This window comes from Tympanuchus pallidicinctus, unplaced genomic scaffold, assembly GCF_026119805.1.
Source record: "Tympanuchus pallidicinctus isolate F22 unplaced genomic scaffold, pur_lepc_1.0 scaffold3, whole genome shotgun sequence".
In the NCBI taxonomy this organism is placed as follows: domain Eukaryota; kingdom Metazoa; phylum Chordata; class Aves; order Galliformes; family Phasianidae; genus Tympanuchus; species Tympanuchus pallidicinctus.
The window spans coordinates 12142577-12161483 of NW_026294747.1; the positions used below are offsets into that span (position 1 = coordinate 12142577).

Below are 18907 nucleotides of genomic sequence, written 5' to 3' on the forward strand. Positions count from 1 at the left end.
TCTAAAAACAGAATCTAGGATTTTAGAAAGAGATGTAAGCAAACATGGCATTCAGGTCTCAATGAGAATTGAAATGTCAGTATAAGAATTTGGCCAGCTAAGCCTCAGCATGTCTTGTGGGATAATTAGGGCTGCGGTGCTACAGTAAATAGCAGGTTATTGCCATAACATCATTTCCAGTCAGACAAGGCAAGTAAATAGACCAAGATCAGAACACACCACCAGGCATTAGAATTGCAAGTGCAGGAATGCATATTCAGAACCTGGGAATTTAGCCATACTAGCTACTATGTGAACTGATAATTTCCTGTCAACTCTTGTTTTCTTCCCAGGCAGATGTCCTCCTAGCCTTCTTGCCATTGCTTTTCAAGCTCAGTTGCTAGGCTTTATTGCCAGGATGCTTGAAACCACCCCAACTCAACTACAGTGGTTTGAGCACAGTAACCAGCACCTCATTACCACCAGAAAGAGGCTTAGGATGGCATCGGTCTCCCTGTGTTGAATCCCAACACTGTAGGGACTCACAACTTCCTTGCTTTTTGCCTTTTTGATTCCTGATGCTTTTTCTATACTCGTGTAAAAAGCAGGAAGAGTTCAGCTTAAAGCTGGTTTTTGTGTGAAACAATACTGGCTATATGTAAAACAGGGCAGTTGTGCTCCAGTCAGTAATAGTATTTCTCAAATAACTGCTTCTGTTGCATTATTACAGTATTATAAAATATGGAGTGCTATGGAAAAAGTCCATGCTTCAGGGCCATTTGTGAAATGAGTACACGACAGTGTGCCTCTGTCACTTTGAGGGGCAATCTCTGCAATAGAACAAGAGTTGGATGACTAACAAAACTAATTACATAGGATGTAAAAAAAATAGTTAAGAAGCGTCATCCTTGGAAAACATCTGCAGTTTTGCAGATCATCTCTCACTATTCTTATTTCTTGGGAAGATGAGCAAAAGACACCATAAAATCCTTGCATTCAAATGGTGCTGCCCCATGCCTCCGAGTTTGCAATGTTGAAAGGAAGGGAAAAGGATGCTCGTTAGTTTTGTCACAGATTTCAATAGATTTGACCTTTAACCTTTTAAACCTGTTAACTTGTTCCTTCTTTAATGTATTGATATCTATCACTGTGGGATTTCGAGTGGTCATCTGTGACTAGAAATGACAGCTTTCAGATTCTGAAATCTTTGTTCTGTTGAAGTTATTAGTTAATTTGGCAGGGGGTTTGACAGACCAAAGGTTTTGCTAACAAGTTCCTGAAAGCTCCAGTTCTTAGAGATGGCAGGATTGCTGTAGGGGATCATGGCAGATGGGACTTCTGGACAGCATAATCAGCCACTGCCTGCCCTCCTGTCCTGTGACAAGTCCCCAGTCGTATCCACACATGATGGCTTACAGTGTACAATGTGATGACAGAACCAAGGGGACATGGCTTCAAGCTTAAAGAGGGTAGATTTAGATTGGGTATAAGGAAAAAGTCTTTTACAGTGAGGGTGGTGAGGCACTGGAACAGGTTGCCTAGAGATGTGGTTGATGTCATGTTCCTCGAGGCTTTCAAGGGTGGATCAAGCCCTGGCCAACCTGATTTAGCTGTGCACGTCCCTGTTCATTGCAAGGGTGTTGGAATGGAAGATCTTTAAAGGCCTCTTCCAATCCTAAGAGTTCTATGATTCTTTGACAATTGATTTCACTCATTCAGGTATTGTTCAGGTTTGTGGCACAGCTTTAGAAATCAGTTTGATATTACTCCATTTGTAAGGTGTCATTTACTGGGGGACAGTTTCCTGGGGAAGGACTGGGGGACATTACTGGGAGACTTGTGAACCTTTGAGTTATTGAAAGTGATTCCACTACAGTTTCATATTCTTAAAAACATCTATGCATTTTACTAGTAAGTAGGAAGATGATGAGGGGGAAAAAAGGTAAAGTGGAAGAGAAAGGGAAGTTACTCCATTGGCTGCCCAAACTCCCAACTACTCCCGGTATTTCCCACACTCCTGTCAGCCACTGCCTCTGTTTGCTCTATATGGCACCCCATATATGTCCTTCATTTATGGAGCTGCTGAAATACAGCCGTGCCCTTTGGTTCTCCCTACAGAGATTCTATCATGCTGTCTGAGTAGCAAACACTCTGATGTATATTTATGGTGCCAATAGCCCTTTGCAACCCATGACATCATTCTTGTGTGAAGCCTACATGGGACTGCATTCACAAGACAAGCTATACAACCAGAACCTCTTCTCTACACCTATTGAAACCAAGTCCATTTTGTTGCTGTATAGAAGACAATCTGCTTTTAAGTCTGATGTCTTTTTGAACTTGAGTCACTTACAAAAAATCTTCTGTTGTGATGGAAGTAGTTCAGATGCCACAGATGCTTTGGAGTGTCTTTGTCTGTGGGTTTTTAATGCATATTTTCCTCTCACTTATTATGTAAAAGATATCCTCTCCACCCACCTTCCCTCCCACGCAGGAAACTGGCCGCTGAATGAGCATAATAGATTGACTGAAGGTGTTTTCCACCTCTGAAAGTCACTTTCAGTTACTGCACTTTGAAGCCTTATTGAAAGTCAGGGTTTTTTTCATTAAAAATAAAAGCTTTTTTCATTTTGTGCTCTCTGCTAACCTCCACTGTGGCCAAACAAAAAAAAAGACCTGTCTCCTGTCTTCCTCCTCTCCCTCTGTCAAAATAAAATCATTGCAAACCTGGCCTACCCAGGACACAGAATTTTACTTCCACCTTTCAGAAAGTGACATAGTTTTTGAATGTCCTCTCTGGTCACATTTCCCCATCCAGATTCAAGGTGGTCATGTCAGTAGCTCAGTATGCCTTCCATTTCTTGAGAGTAAAGAGAAAGCAAGAAAACGTACTGCTTAGGAGTTAAAATACTACACAGCAGACTCCAGCCAGTACCTCTGGCAGCTACAGACTGTGGAGAACTTATGTGAGCAGAAACCAGGTTATATCCACATCTACGCTGAGACATTTCAGCATCAATTCCAACGGTAGAACCATCCCAGCTGTAGTGCTGAATATAAAGTGCTCTCCTCTTTCACCAGAGCTGCTGCTGAGTGTAGCATTTGCTGTAAATCCTTCATTTTCTGCCTGCAGTTAGATGGGAAAGTCCACAGCACTCATGAAAATTTTCACACCTCTAACTTGTCCACGTCAGTGCAGCTTTATTGTTTCCATGCATTGCTCTGCTCTCAAGGATGATTGCTAGTTTTATGCCCAGAATTTACCATATCCTGATGAACAAGAGCAGAGACTGAGTTGTGTGCTGTGATCTTCCATTTGAACTAAGAAATCTGAACCAAAATTTGTATCGATTTGTTCTGTTTTGTTGCTTCTTTTGTGTGTATTTTTGTGCGTATATTTGAGTATCTCTTCTACTATCAAGACATTTACTCAATCCCTTTAATTCCAAGGTTATTTTAATAACAGTATAGCTGGATTTGTTTCCAGGACACCACTGTATGTTGTATATCTGAGCCTATCCTCCCCTTATTCCTCGGTTGCCATATGAAAGGGACTGGAGAGCTGCTTTGTGAGTTGTTCCCTAGAGGTGCATCTCTGACTTCATTGATACGTGGAAGCCTGAAGGATCCTTTTTGGATCTGTAGAAGTGTAGTAGATGAAGAGTCAGAGCAATGTTAACCAGGAGGAGTACTTTGGACTTATGTAGCTTCAGGGCCCTGAGCAATGACAGATGAGTCAGAAGACCATTTGTCATTCTGTGTGCATAGCATAGGTCCCACCTTGTCTGAATCTGTGGACTTGCAAAGGCAACAAAGAGCACAGCGTTTCTTGGATCACAGTCTGAAATCATATCACTGAGTGTTTCCTCTCTGCTAATGGCAATAGTAACATACACTTTCCTCAACCTTTTTCCCATCTTACCTACTTAAATGGCAACTAATGCTAACATCTGTTTTGTGCTGTGTGTTTATACAACACTTTTCTACAGCAAGGCTCTGTTTTGGACATTACTGCTGTAAGCAGCTAAGAAATGTTCTGCTAGGTCAGGCCACTGATGAATCCATCCTGCCTCCAGAAGCGTTAGGAGGTTCTGTTTAGGAAGAGCAAACAAACCTGACCACTGTCTCAGGTCCATTCCTAGCATCCCCTGTCATGCATCAGGGAAGTTACAGACACATCTCTGCCTTTTCCCTGTTTATGGACGCATTGCTCATGAGTTTGCCTACTTTCTTTTTGGAACTGCTTGTATCATTTGCCTTTAAAACCTATTATGACTACAAATTCCATAAGTTCACTACCCGCTATGTAAAAAAGCACTTTATTTTATTTCTTCTAGGCCAGTCTCACACTATGGTGGTGAATGATCCCTAGTTCTAGGTGGATAACAGTTTTCCATCCATCCCAGTATCTTTCTCCTCTCTGTTGAGAAGCCTTATCTTTTTAAGTCTCCCCATGCAAGACAGCTGCCCCATCATCAGTCATTTTAACTGCCCTTCTCAGTGCCTTCCCTACGTCCATTCTGTCCTTCTTGCGATGCTGAGACCAGAACAGCGCACAGGATGTGGGTGCACCTGGGTTTTACATATTGGCAAAAAGATGCTCCCTGCATTGTTCATAACACCCTTCCTGATGGTGCTCAACAATCTGATCCCTCTTTTGGCTGACACTGCATCAAGCTGATGAATGAAACTGTGAATAACTAATGAGAATATGCCATTGTGATGGAGGCTGGCTGTGGGATGAAGTTAAATATAGCCACACTGATTTATTATTTTTTTTTAGAAACTATTTAATTGCCAGTTTCAGTGAAAGACAGATATTTATCAGCCAGGGTGACTGCTCTGAATTGGACAGCTTTGGATTACTGTATATTTTGCAGTCTTCCCTTTCTCTCTGCCTGGAGCATAAGTAATACACTTTACTGTATAAACTGCAGCACCCATAAGTAATACGCCTGCACATTCCTCCTGGATTTGTGTGCAAGAGCCCAAGGCCATTTTAAACTTCAGTCTCTTGTTCAAAAACTTGATTACAAGGATGTGAAAACGCTTCCCTCTGATGCTGCCTTTTGAAGACATTTGTGATTCAGACGCACAAATTAACTTTTGGATGAAAGTGCACTAGAAGCTCTAGCCTAGGAGCAACACCAACCCAGTTTTTATAATCCTGACACACAAAGCTTTAATATAAGCCTGCAGAATAAACAAAATTTATCTATACAAAAAATTAGGCAACCACAGTTGTAATTCAGGGAATTTCCAGCAGGTTAGTATTAATCTGTAAAGGGCCTGTGGCCTGAAATGCAAAATTGAACCTCTAATTCCTGGGAAGTTATTGTCTGTGATGGATATTGCTGCTGAACAATGAACAACAGGAAGGCTCTTAAAAAATTCTGGGCTTTTAATTTCTCTCTTTTTTTTCAGCATGTGAACTCCCAAATTCTGGCATGAATCTGCAACTCATTGCTGTCCAGCTCTTTCCTGTGGTCTGCATGGCTAGCATTCAACCAGCACATGCTGTGAAGACCAGAGGCCCTGATCCAAGGAAGCTCTCAGACACATGTGACCTTTTTTCTCCACAGAGCTCTCAAAATGTAATCAGAATAGCTGGGAATATTTATGCAGTTATTTTAAACAGTCCCAAGCAGATGAATATTTCTTCAGTTGGTTCACACACAAAAGTTTACTACCATTTTTTTCAATGAATCAGATGAAAATTGCGCTTCTGTTTTTTTTTGTTTGTTTGTTTGTTTTCTTTTGTTTTGTCTTGGTTTTGTTTTGCTTTGTCTTTCTTTTTTTTTTTTTTTTTTTGTTACAAAAAATTACACTTTTTAGTGCTTTATGTTTCTTGGCATTTCATACTGTGGCCATCTTCAGCATATCTGAGCTTATTCAGCTACCAGTGAATCCTGATTGCTCACTTCCTGGGTGCAGGCAGCATCATATTGCTGTCTGCATATGTTTTGCAGGCAAGAAATTTTCTGGAAAGGAGTTAGTCCTTTGAGGTCTACTAACAGTAAGTACTGTACTCTAAAACAGTAACAAACTTCCTGCACTCTTTCTATTCCAGCTGAACTTCACCCAATAAGGAACTATGGCAAATGCGATGCCATTGGTTACAGTTACAATTAAATACATACATTTAAGTTCTATTTGATCATAGAACTACTCCACTTTGCTACACATAAATTTCTTTGTTCCTTATGACTCTGCGTGCTTCAGCAATGAGACTTTCTCCCAAAACTTCGTAGGCCTTCTCTGTTGGGTACTGGACGTAGGAGTAGCTGTGAGAACTCAGCCACAAGTATTGCGTGAGAAAGTGATGATCATAAACTCTGCATAGGCTGTGCATGAAAATAGGACACTCAGAGTTTGGAGACAATAACACCAACTTCAGGATTCTTATAAAAATGAACAGGTCAGAATCCCAATTCTTGCTGTCTCAATGCATTTCGTTTTTAATGTCCCTCCTCAGGGCGGGATGTCACTGCTGATTAAATCAGCAGAAAGATTCCCACTGAATTTTGGGGGTAGCTGGCTTAGTTGGTAGGTTGTTGTACTGGAAAGGCATGCAATTAAAAATGCCACAGTGTTCTCACTCTCAAAACTGAGGATGACCAAGTACAATTGCTCAAGTGAGGTTGCGCAGCGTAACCGGGATCTGAAGCTGTCACGGTGGCTGGTTGTATTTTAGATGCAAGTGAAACTCTGCGCAGGCAGAAGCTACAGTTCAGCAATTCAGAGCCACCGGGGCTCTTTGCAGGCACACCAGGGGTTTTGAGTTAAAGGTGTAATTTCCAAATTGTAGGGTTTGATCTGGTGAGGTAACCTCAGCATAACAACTTCACCGCAGCCAGTGAGACTTCTGGCAGCTGTGGTTCATCAGAAGAGTCGTCAGCCAGACAGTAATTCCCAGGTGCCTTGTGCTGAATGGATGGGATAGATAAGACGCTTTATGAATGGATTGCACATAGTGCTTATTTCCTTACTTGAGCGTGCCCCGACGATTTTAAAAATAATTGGCTATTTCCCCCTAGTCTTATCGGTATGAAGGTATGTCCTGCCCCGGCATCAACTCCAAACTTGTGAGGAAATAAAGACAGCGTTCCCATAATCAAAGGTACGCGACGTGAACTGTCCTCGCCTCCCGCCTTCCCTCATCTGAAATGAATGAACAGCACAAGAAGCCCGGGCAGTAAGGGAGGCGATAACCGAGTGACGGGGCTCAGCGCGCGGACAGGGCGCAGACAGCTTTCGGAGGGGTCCGTCCGTCCCGCAGCGCTATGGGATGCCGGGAGGAGGGGCGTTTAGGCCGCGGGGAGGCGGCCCTTCCCGCCGCCGGCCGCCCCGCTCGCCCCCACAGCCCGCCCCGCGCAGGGCTTCCCCCGGGCGGCGGCGGCTCCCGGCCCCGCCCTCGGCCGCGCAGCGCTAGGGGGAGGGCGCGCCGCCGCCGCCGCCGCCTGGGAGGGCGGCGCAAGGGTGGTTCGCCGGGCGGTGCGGGGCGCGCGGTCCGGCCATGTCTCCGGGGGAGGCGGCGTCGGGCTGAGCGGCCGTGCGCGCGGCGGGGAGCGATCTCCGCTACCATGAGGCGGCTGCCGCTGCTCCCGCCTTTCCCTCTGCTGCTGCCGCCGCTGCTGCTGCTGCTGCTGCCCGCCGAGGTGAGACCGCGGCTCGGGGGCCGTCCGGGCGGGGCGCAGCCCGAGCGCCGCACCTGCCCCGCGGAGAGGCCCGCGGCCGGCGGGCAGGTGTGCGGGCGGCTCGGGCTTTGTCCCGCCGGGGCCGCCCGCGGAGAGGCTGGGGGGCGCCGCGGGGCGGGCCGGCGCTCACCTGGGGCCGGCGGCGGCCTCTCGGCGGGGTCCGAGCCCCGCCCGGCATCGCGCTGAGCGGCGGCCGCCCGCCGGCACCGGCGGGGATGCGGAGGAGGCGGGAGACGGCGGAGCGCGCTGCGGGCGTTCGCCTCACCTCGCCGGCGGCTGCGTTACGGACGGCGGGGAGACGGCTGCCGTCCTCTCACTCGGTATCGCAACCCGCTCCGGTCGCGAGCCCGCTGCTTAATCAGCGATGTCGTTCGCTCTTCTCCCATGCCGGCGGTGCGCGTCGCCCGCTGGGCCGTGGCTTTCAGCGGTGATCTGGGGGTATTCCGCCGACAAATGGTGCCGGGGCACGGAAGGAGGGGACCTGGCGGCGTCGGGCTGCGGGTCGGTCCGAGGCCTCCCTTAGCACGGTGCTGTGCTTCAGGCCTCCTCCCTCGGTGCCGGAGCGCACACGGACCTCTCTTCCAACAGCACCTTTTGGTGATGTGAGTCGTGGTCCCTTGCCAGGCCCATCGCGGCTTGGCACAGACCTTTGCCCCGCACTCTTCCCGGCTGATGACTTTCTAACGTTGGCACTGTGACCACTGCAAGCTCTGATGTTTCAGGGATCACTGAACTTTTGCTTCCAGAAATGTTGGCTGGGCTGCTTTGCCGCAACAGCTTCTTCTACAGAAGCGTGAGCATGTTGGGTACGGATCAGAGTGCTTGGTAATGTGTGGTGACAGTTCCCCCCGGCTTATATTTCTGTCCCACCCTGACAGTCACAGAGCAAGATGATACCACTGCTCTATTTTAGGTATTTTTTTGCCAATCTCACATTGGTACCAGTTCAGGATTACAGACGGTGTGTATCCTAAATCATTGCTTCCTCCTTGTGTTTCATTCAGCTCGAGCATCTTGCTCTGTAGTAGATGATGGAACACTGTAGTTCTATCTCTGATTTGCTGTTGCACCAAGCCTGGAAATCCTGCTGTGGTCTGACAGTGCTGAAGACGACAGGTTTTAACATCCTTGGTTATGATGTTAGGCATGTACCTGTGAACATGAAGGCTCATGCCAGGAGTCTTCTTGCCAGACCTGCCCTCTTGGTGCTGGTCAACACCTTAGGAAGTTTTCATCCTCGGGAGCAACTGCTTGGTCTCCTGAGGGAGATGGGGGGAAAGTCCCTTAAGGCTTGGAACTAAGTCCTTGCTGATGGCATGGTTGTGAAAAATCACTCACCTGTTTGAAATACCTTAATTTCAATCTGGCACTTGTAGCTGGGAGAGGGGTGGCTTGTGTGGAAAAAATGCATGTTAGACTTATATAATCCATTAATGCTGACAATAAGGGGTGCAGAACAAAACTTTGGAGAGAATGATTGCTCGATGCATGGTTGGTTTTGCTGCCCATTCCATCCAAGTGCTGCTCATGCGGCTTTGTTCTCTAAAAGTCAGGATGGCATCTAATAGCGAATAGTCTTTCTCCATGTGGTTGGGTTCTTGGCACAGCTTGAGACAGATGTGTGAGCTGGCTGATGTCATTCATGGTGTGCTGTTTGTGCAGGTGTGGGGACGTGGCCTGGGGCTACCTGGGGAGTTACCCAGCTGATGGCTGAGGAAGGCAGCAGCTGGTGGGACCGTCAGGCACGTGCCATGAGCAGGCTTCACGCGTTGCCACTGAGAACTTCCTCCTTGTCTACAGCCTCCCTGCCAGCCCACGAGAGGAAAGGCAGTGAGTCGGATGGCTCAGCTGGATCTGGCCTCCACGTTTCCTCAGATGACAGCGGTGGGTTGATAAGGGGACAGCACTCCTAACACAGACAGCATTGTCAGCCCAACGCACGCGAGGGCCAGGAAACGTCCCGCGCTGTGGAATGGCTGTGTCACAGCAGTTCCTTGGTGGTGTGACAGGCATATGATCTTTCTGTGGTGTCTTATACTCCAGGATAAGCATCTTCCCTATTTTTTTCTTTCTTAAAAAGTTACAAAGTAATGGTCAAGGTTGGAATTTCTTAAAACTAAAAGCAAAAGAAAGGTATCTTGCTTTTGATTTTGTGCGAGCTAGTGATTTGAAAATGGTCCTGTTAGTGATATGGCAATATAACATTCATTGCTCAAAAGTAGTAGACTTTTAAGCTCCAGCATTTTTGTTTTTTGTTTGTTTGGGATTATAAATACCTTTTATGCAGGCCTCATCGGCCTGTTCTTACAGCATATTCCCTGCACAGAAACTCTCAGTGATGCTGCATGAGACCATTGCATAGGGCTATGATTTAATTGCTGATCTAAATTTCCAGCTGAGGGATTTAAATGAAGCACCATCGTGTTAAAATGTGCACTTGCTATGCATGTGTTGCACATCAGCATTTCTTTCTGCTGTATATTGGTTGTTGTTAATCATCCTTGTTGATTCTTCTCCTAGATAGAAATCTACCTTTTAGCTTTGTACAATTGTTCTAGGTAATCCTCATTGCATGAAAGAAAAACATGTTAAAAATAAGTGCTCTTTATGAAAATATTTAGCAAATGTTTTATCTATGCCCCATCCCTGGAGGCATTCAAGGCCAGGCTGGATGTGCCTCCGAGCAGCCTGGTCTGGTGGTTGGTGACCTGCACATAGCAGGGGGTTGAAACAGAAGATCATTGTGGTCCTTTTCAACCCAGGGCATTCTATGATTCTATGTTACCTATGGCTCATTTTGAGTAAAAGAGTAAAGCTTGAGAAGTGTAAGGCTGCCTACCTGCTGCTGTGGACAGACTCCCGAAGTAAAACCTTTAACTACCACCATTAGCACACAGCTCTGGGCATCCCTGGTCTGGAGACCTGAGCATGTCTGGAGCCAGGCTGTGTAGAGCAGAATGAAAAGCTGTGGCTGTGAACTGTGCTCACTTGTGTCAGAGGAGCTTGGAAATGTACTTATCTGTCAGGACAAGTTTTTCTGTGGTGACTGATGGTTGATGCTGAAATGCACTTCCATTCTTGTACTATGCCACAGTATAGCTTTGTTTCAAGATCTTCTGTACATTCAGAACAAGAATAGACAGTGTGATCACCTTCCGTAGTACACAATAAAGGTGCTGTTTTCCACGTGGCTTGGATATACGCAGTGCCTGCATCTTGCAGCACACTCAATTGGATTCCAGTACTTGGGTTTTAGTCTCCAGCCAGCCACACACAGCAAAATATCATCTTCTGCATATTTGAGATCTGAATTCAGGCCCACAGTGGAAATGTTGTCTGTGCAAACAGCCACGCTATTATTAGTACTTCCTCAATTATGTGAGCTACATGCCAGTCTTTGTTGAGGTTTTTCATGGCATGTAAATTTTTTTGGTTGGAGCTACTAAATATGAGAGAGAAAAATTGCTACTGTTTCAAATTTTTTGGTTGCTTACTGTGTAAGGCTGGATTTTACTAATCCATACCATTTTAATTTGTGCACCTCCATCTTCCTAGTAAAATTACAGTGTATGATAGGATGAGCATTTCGACGAAATTGGGAACCAGGAATTTTGATGTTTTTGGGCATGAAACCCATCTCAAATCTTTTTTTTTTTTTTCCCTTGCTTTCTTGCTTATTTAAAAGAAAATTCTTTCTGTGAGCAAAGCCATTGAAACAGCCAGTTGCTGCACAGCTGGTTGCTAGCCTGATGTAACTGCTTTTTGTCAGACTCCAAAATTTGAATCTAAATAGTACCCTGAACATCATTGAAGGTCACTGCGAGGATAAGAGGAGCTAGCTGATTTTTCTTCAGCAGAAAGAGCCTACTGCTAGAGAAAGAGATCCTTGCCTTAAATAGAGCCATCAGTAGGAAATTAGATTTCAGCAGGAGATGACTGCAGAGGAGGACTTCAATTGTGATGGGATACAGCAAGTTAGTGTAGGTGAGCGTGTGCTAATGCAGAACGTTAGAAAGCTACGTGTGGGGAAGGAGGTGATCAGGCATGTGCAGGAAGAGAAGGACAAAACAGATGCACTGCTCTGGAAAACTGCACCAAGGCTTTTCTCTGAGTGCTTCCCAGCTGTTTCCAAACGTATCTGCAGCTAACCAGGCTCCTATTAATCCAAAATTGCAGGAGAAAATCCAAGATCAAGTGGGAAAGGTCTTTCTGTAATCCAGCAAAGGACAGACACATACATGTGGTCGAAACACATGTATGTGTTGGATCAGTGAAGTCATGGCTCATTTAGTTATCTTCTGAGCTGCTGATGGCCGAAAAGTCGGGCAACACAAAACTGCAGCAGTTGCAGTCTGATGCTGTTGGTATTTGGAATCTCACTGAATGTTTTTATGGTTGTTTTCCTACTGCCACCAGTCAATTAGAAGAACCTGTAGTGATTAGAAACCTGTAGTGCAACTGTCACTCTTTTCCCACTGAGATACTCTGGGCCATGTGAGAAAGCCTCTGTCTCCACCTGCAGAAATTAGATACGTAACAGAAAGAAAAAGAAACTCTGCTTTCATCTGCACCTCAGAGTAGTGGAAATTGTAACTACAGCTAGATCTAGAAGTAGGAACCCCAGCTGGCACCTGCTGGTGTACCAGACCTGTGGGGGCTGTAACTGGTCTTTGCTTAACCGTGCTCTGTCTGTGGGCAAGAAGACTAAAGCCTGCCTCTGGAATGAGCCCTGTGCTGGGGCACATCAAGAAGTTTTCCCCTTCCCTTTCTTTGTCTTCTTCTACCTCCCTTTTGTGTGCTTTTGTTTGATTTGCTTCTGCCTTTTCTAACTGACTCATACGGTTTTAGCCCAACTAAATGAGTAAAAGAAATGCCCAGAATGTCACTGATGAGTTCTCAATGTACGCAATGTTTTGGTTGCATCTCTTAAAAAAATGTTGGGGTTTTCTGTTTTCTTTATTGGAAAGACTTTGTGGTCTTTTGGTTGATTGGTTTGGTTTTGTGGTGTGCAGGACAGTGCCGTCTGCATACCGTAGTACTGTTTTCTTCTTACTGTGTGCCATATGGGCCAGAGACAGAGCATAGGGAATAATGTATGTGAAATTCCACCCCCGCTAAAGGTGAGAAACTTTTGCTTCTGGGCCTATAAAATCATGAAGGAAAGACCTGACCTTTGGTCTGAAGCTTTATTGTAAATTGTGGCCTGTTTATTGTAGCCTGGTAAACAGATGCAGTCTCTTAGCTCTCTTGTTTGAGAGAAGGTGGCATCTGGTCCTGCCTCTGTGTGTTGCTCTCACCTGAGCCTGAAAGTGCTGCAGCTCTGCTGCCTCTGCTCAGGCGAGGGATGAGCTAGAGCTGTCTGAGAGCTTTTTCTTGTTTGGATTTTATAATTTGTATCTAAAACACAGATGATTCTGTGACGAGGTGCCTTCTCGGATTAATTATTTACTTCCTTTTGGCAATGTTCTCAGAGGTTGGTTTTGTTACCTGCCAGCCTGCAAAGAGTTGCAAGTTGAGCCGAGCCTCATCAGGAGTGCTGCCTACAAAGGGGTTATTTGTGAAAAGTCAGCCCATTCCTGTTACTGGGGAACATAGCTTGGAACATGTTCTGAGGGCTTCAAGTGTGTCTTCTGGTGCCTCTGCTCATATTGGTTCAGCGGGATTATTTTATGCTGCATATCGAGATATATCTTTCATTGTTTTAGGACATGTTATTATGGGTGGGTGGTAAGACAGGGGATGATCCATACATCTATGAAAAGCCCTGCTCAAGGTTATGCCAACACAGCTCTTGCTTGTTTGCTGATGGTTTGTCTCTGCAGAGGAGAGTGCTTCTCACAGGAATGTGGGTGACTTTTGTTTTTTCATTCCCCATTACTGTGCAGGTTAAGCTGAGCTCTCATTATTTCCTCACGCACTTTGATTCTGTTAGCTTAGAGCATTTTAATACGTTTCCATGTTTATTTTCTTAGGTACACACATGAGCAGGTCACTACTGGGCACATCTATACCTGCATACCTGATTTTGAGTCTTCGCTTTCAAATTATGATTTCTAAAGTCTCTGTCCCTGGAATCGTAGAATCATAGAATGGCCTGGGTTGAAAAGGACCACAATGATCATCTAATTTCAATCCCTTGCTCTGTGCAGGGTCACCAACCAGCAGACCAGGCTGCCCAGAGCCACATCCAGCCTGGCCTTGGATGCCTCCAGGGATGGGGCATCAACAACCTCCTTGGGCAACCTGTTCCAGTGCCTCACCAGAGCCCAGCAAAGGGCAAGTGGGTACCCAGGATCGGTTTGGGAATGCTCTGCTCTCCCTGTGAGACAGGAGGTTGCTACCAAGGTGACGGGACAGGGGGCTGGGGCCAAAGAAAGGTGCAGCTGGCTGTTGGGGCGCACCAGTCTATGTAAACAGCATTTGGTGTGCTGGCAGCCCTCTTGACATCAAGACATAGCTTTGGCTGAGAAAGCACTGAGCTTTCTCTACCCTCTGCAGTGCAGGCGGAAGATGTGCATGTTGGTTTTGCCATAGCAGAGCGTAGCTGTGTGACTCAGCCTTGCACAGCATTGGGTGTGCCAAGGTTTCAGCACACTTTTGCACGTTAAACTGTGACGCTGTGAAGAAAACCAGCGTGAGGGGAAAAACACGGGTGCCTGTGGTAGGCATTACATCTCCGTATGCGAAATTGTGTTGTGTCAGTAAGGAAGTTTAACGGCAACCTGGGTTTTCCTTCTCCTGTGATTGTGCTCAGTTGTTCTCGCTTGTACCGTGGGAGCTTTATGTACTTACAAATAATCAAAGAGGAAATAAAATGATGTTAATCGGCAGGATCCTTTTAGGACATGAAATTTAGCTTTCTTTTATTATTTTTCTCCATTGAGAACAAGCATAGGCATCCTCATGTTTTCTTGATGCCACACGTATAATCATCCATCTATAACAGAATGTAGACGTAGAGGATTATCGGCAGCATATGGCTTCTCTGATATGTGAATTACGTTTTCTAAATCCTGGTTTTCTTTCAGCCTCCTTGCAGGATCAGACACTTCCAGTAGCAGGCTTAGAGCTCCATACAAAATAACATAATTGCACCAGTGCAGTGTCTTTTTGCAAAGCAGACTGTACCTGATTAACTGAGTTTCCCTTTCTGTAGATGTATAGTTTAATGCAGTTCTCCTCCCACGGTCCCTAATCTTCAATAAAACAAAAACCACCCAAACAAAAAAAAGGCCTTTCTTTGGGGAAGTTCATCATCTTTATTTCAGTTTGCATAATTCTTTCTGAGGGGAATTCACCTCTGCAGTGTAGCTCTGCACAGCTGGGCACCGGGGGGGAAATAAGCAGCACAGTGCTGAGGTCAGGATCTAGCCTTTCTAGCTGCCGTGCAGCAGGCACATGAGTTAGACTCAGATTGCAACGGATGTATCTGACCACTGGAGAAAGGAGACCGAGATCTGTTGCATGAGATAGACAACATGACTATCTGCAGAATCAAAATACTTTCCTCTTTCGGACTCTGCGGTTTGAATCATAGAATCATAGCATCGCTAAGGTTGGAAAAGACCTCTAAGATCATCGAGTCCAACCATCCACCTCTCAGCATCCAATTTCTGGAAATATTTCTGAGATGAAAAACAGGGAAGGTGTTTTTATTTAAATGCCTAATAGACAGGATGGTTATTTTTTTCTAATGAACTTTGAACCAGTTCTGAAATTCTCCTTTCAACAAACTGAAAGCACGCTGTTAAATTGAATGTGTTCTTTTGAGTTATCAGTCATAAATTAATTGATCCTCTCATATTGTCACGTCTGCATCAAAATATTACAAACTGTCTTGAAGTTCATGCAAAGCATTCGTACACACTGGTATTATGAATGTGTTAACTCGAGTTCCATTTTAAAACATGACTGTGGAGAAGGACAAGTGTAAGATCTGGAATTAGATCTGTTGGCTCTTTGTCCTTTCATCTCTGTGACAATACAGGTAATTGTATGCATTTAATAAATCTCAACAATACTTTCCTTTGTCTCTGTTAAAAAAATCCCTTTGTCTATGCCTTTTGTCAAGGACTTCATTTGAAGATGTTAAAACTGGGGGGAGATATTTAGAAATAGAAAAGCTAGGCAGCTGACGTATAAAGAAAATTTGCTTTGAATCCATTTGCAAAAAGGCATCTTTTCCAGCTGAACAATTACAGATGAAATATTGTTCTAAAGCGTTCAGCTATTCCTTTACAAGATTTTAATGGCCAGTGTCCTCCGGCATCGCGTCAGTGTGTTTGTATCTCGTCGTCTCTTTCTCCAGTTGTAATTGGCTTTTCATTACTGCTGGAAGGTAGCTGGTGTAAAATACGAATGTTTTAACACGGGGTATTTTTATGTGGATTTGAGACGATGTAATGAAGGCTTAATTGCTTTTGTGCCTTTATTGTGAGCACGTGCCTGATGCCTCTGCGGCGCTGCGAGTTCTGATCTCCGCTTTGCGCTCCAAGTAAAAGATCATCATTAAAGCAGCTACTAACAAGGTTCTGTATTCGTGAAATGAAAGCTTAAAAATGCTTGGGGGGGAAAAAAAAAGAAGTAGTTATCGTTAACTAACTTTTTAATCGTATAGCCTGCTTTAAAAAATCTCCTCAACCAGGCCATGTATGCTGTTGATGATTATAGCACAGAATTAGTTTATTGTTTTCTGTACTAGGCAAACTTTCTTTTTCTTTCTTGCTTGCAATATTTCAGAAAGTACTGGCACTGCTAGTGAGAGTGTACGCGCTGAGCTCTAGCCAGCAGCAAATATTTGCAGGTGGATGCAATATCTGGAACCGCCTAAAGCGGTACTCATTTCCCACTACTACAAGACAGACCTATGGTATGTGGTTTAACTGGTATTTAACTATTGTCTTCTGACTCAGTCTTCATGCTTTTAAATGCTGAACTATTTCCTGGTTCTTTGGGAAAAGAATATGCTGCAGGATGAGTGAACAGAAGGCCAGAGATGGCAATTACTGACTACGGAGCAAGCTTTTCCTCTCTTCACCACTGCAGTCTCCTGGTAAAATGCATCCTAGCTCTCCTTATGGTTGGGAATTCACTGCTAAAGTGCATATAGAATAGTTCTTTTCTAAATATCTAGAAGTTTGAGCAGCCTACAAAATTAAAATACATTTTAAGTGTCCCTTTCACTTGTGCTGTTTTGTTGGTTTTGTTTTTTTTGTCTTGCAGGAAGGTACTGCTCTTTCATAGAATGAATCATGGAATCATAGAACAGCCTGGGTTGAAAAGGACCACAATGATCATCCAGTTTCAACCCCCCTGCTATGTGCAGGATCACCAACCACCAGACCAGGCTGCCCAGAGCCACATCCAGCCTGGCCTTGAATGCCTCCAGGGATGGAGCATCTACAACTTCCCTGGTGGAAGTTCTGAGTGATTCACAAAGCAGCCTCCCCTCCATCCTAGCAAACCCACTGCCCCTCGCTGTGCTGTTATGAGGCAGAAGGTCATTCCCCATGCTCTGTAAGGTTATGCTTAGATACGAAATTCTGTGCACTGCATTTATGGTTTGACCTGTGAGGGGTGTGTGCTGTGCTTATTGCTGTGCCTGCACTTAGGACTGCTCAGGGCAGCTGACACAGCCACTACTTGTTTATTTTTCAGCTCCTTTTAAAGATAAGAAGAATAGTAAGTTGCAGTGTTCAATTCTGCCACAGACCAGTTGCTGCCAATGATGGGGTGATGCCCTGCACTCCTGTTTCTGCAAAGCTGGCTGCAGAAATGAAATCTGAGATTCTCTTGGAAAAGAAAAAAGGGATGTAGAGAAGAAACGGAGTATCTTATGTGCTGAGGTTCATTTAGAGTCATTTCTATGTGCAGTATTTGTTACTGCTGACTTCAGATGGCTTCATTTCAGCTGTGTTCATCTGAGATTTGCAGTAAAACCTGGTAAGCTGAACATTGTGTCTTCTTATATGAAACAACGTGGAAAACATAAGAGAGAACCAAACTTCAGTTTTGAGCAATACCTGTTAATATTTGATCTATGGAAACAAGACATTTGCTGCTCCCACCTCCCAGGGATATTGTAGGACTTCTGAAATCCTGCTAGAGGTTTGTGAGTTAATGACTGAGATCTTCTGGGACTTGTGGTAGGGTGTGATGTCCACATTTGTCTGAGGGCAGAGGAGCTGCTCACCTGCCCTAGAGGGTAGACAGGATACTTCCAGACGATGCAACTTGTCATTGCAGGCTGCAAGGAAGTGAGAGATGATGTGGTGCCTTTCCTTCTGCCAGCTGAGCAAACTACCAGCATCTGAAATGGCTCTGATTTCCAGCTGTGCTCTGACGGTTTACCAAATTGAGTTTCACAGTCCCCCATGTGTGTATGTCAAGCTACCCAAGCTCTTGGGGCAGGTTCTCTGAGCTGTGCCTTTGTAAACCGTGGCAAGGTTTCACATGACGTAATCTCCAGTTGCTGCTCATTGTATCTTCTCTGTGCACATTCCTCCCCCTGGTTGTGCTGGCTGTGTTTTGGAGGTTGTCGATGTTGTGTTCACAGGCAGTGCTAAAAGATCTCAGTGATGTTAGGACCTCTGGCAATAACTTCTTTAAAATATATATCTTTCTCAGCTGCTGGGTGCATGTAGGAAGTGAGCGTAGTACCCCACCGCATCTGTCTCTGCCAGGGTTCACTTCTGCCATGAACTGTCACAAATGAGAGCTGAAGGAAAACAAAAATCTTTGCTTGCGCAACTTCCTGCATCCTACGAATACAGTATTCCCTTTTGGTCATGAATGGGTTATAAATCGGACAAAAGCTGGGTTGTGGGGTCTCGTCCCATTCTTCTCCGAGTGAATTGGTTAATTCTTGTGGCTTTGTAGATAGGAGAGGCGTTTCTTGCAGCAGGCGCAGATGGGGAAGGCTTTCTAGTGCTGTGAGATAGACATTCACCTCTAGACACAGAGCAGCCTGTGGTAAACCACTTGATGCCCTGGACAAGGGGATGGGAGTGTGACTGAGACAGTATAGGACCTTGGCAGGCTCTCAGTGGCCTGTGATGCTGAGTCTGTCTTGGAGCAAATCTGAGCTGTGAAACAGTTCCTCAGAGCAACGGGGACAGCAAGGGGAGCTGAGAAGCTGGGGAGCAAACTGCACCTGCAAGCCTGTCAGATCCTGTTGAGAAATGGGGGCAAAGCCAACACCCATTATACTGAAATGCTGGGAAAATCAATAT

The 18907-nt window shown here is 45.2% G+C and overlaps 1 protein-coding gene across 4 annotated transcripts in view; it reads left to right on the plus strand.

The window, feature by feature from the left end:
• Positions 1 to 7530: 7530 nt before the first annotated feature.
• PTPRJ (protein tyrosine phosphatase receptor type J) overlaps positions 7531 to 18907 on the plus strand; it is a 70720-nt gene continuing 59343 nt past the window's right edge. For 3 of the 4 annotated variants that reach the window (XM_052693228.1, XM_052693231.1, XM_052693232.1), the window contains exon 1: positions 7531 to 7637. In XM_052693228.1, coding sequence (XP_052549188.1) covers positions 7563 to 7637 — 75 coding nt within the window. In that variant the 5' untranslated portion in view covers positions 7531 to 7562. Of the gene's footprint in view, positions 7638 to 9336; positions 9561 to 18907 lie in introns of those variants that run through there. The other variant, XM_052693230.1, reaches the window with a different exon arrangement.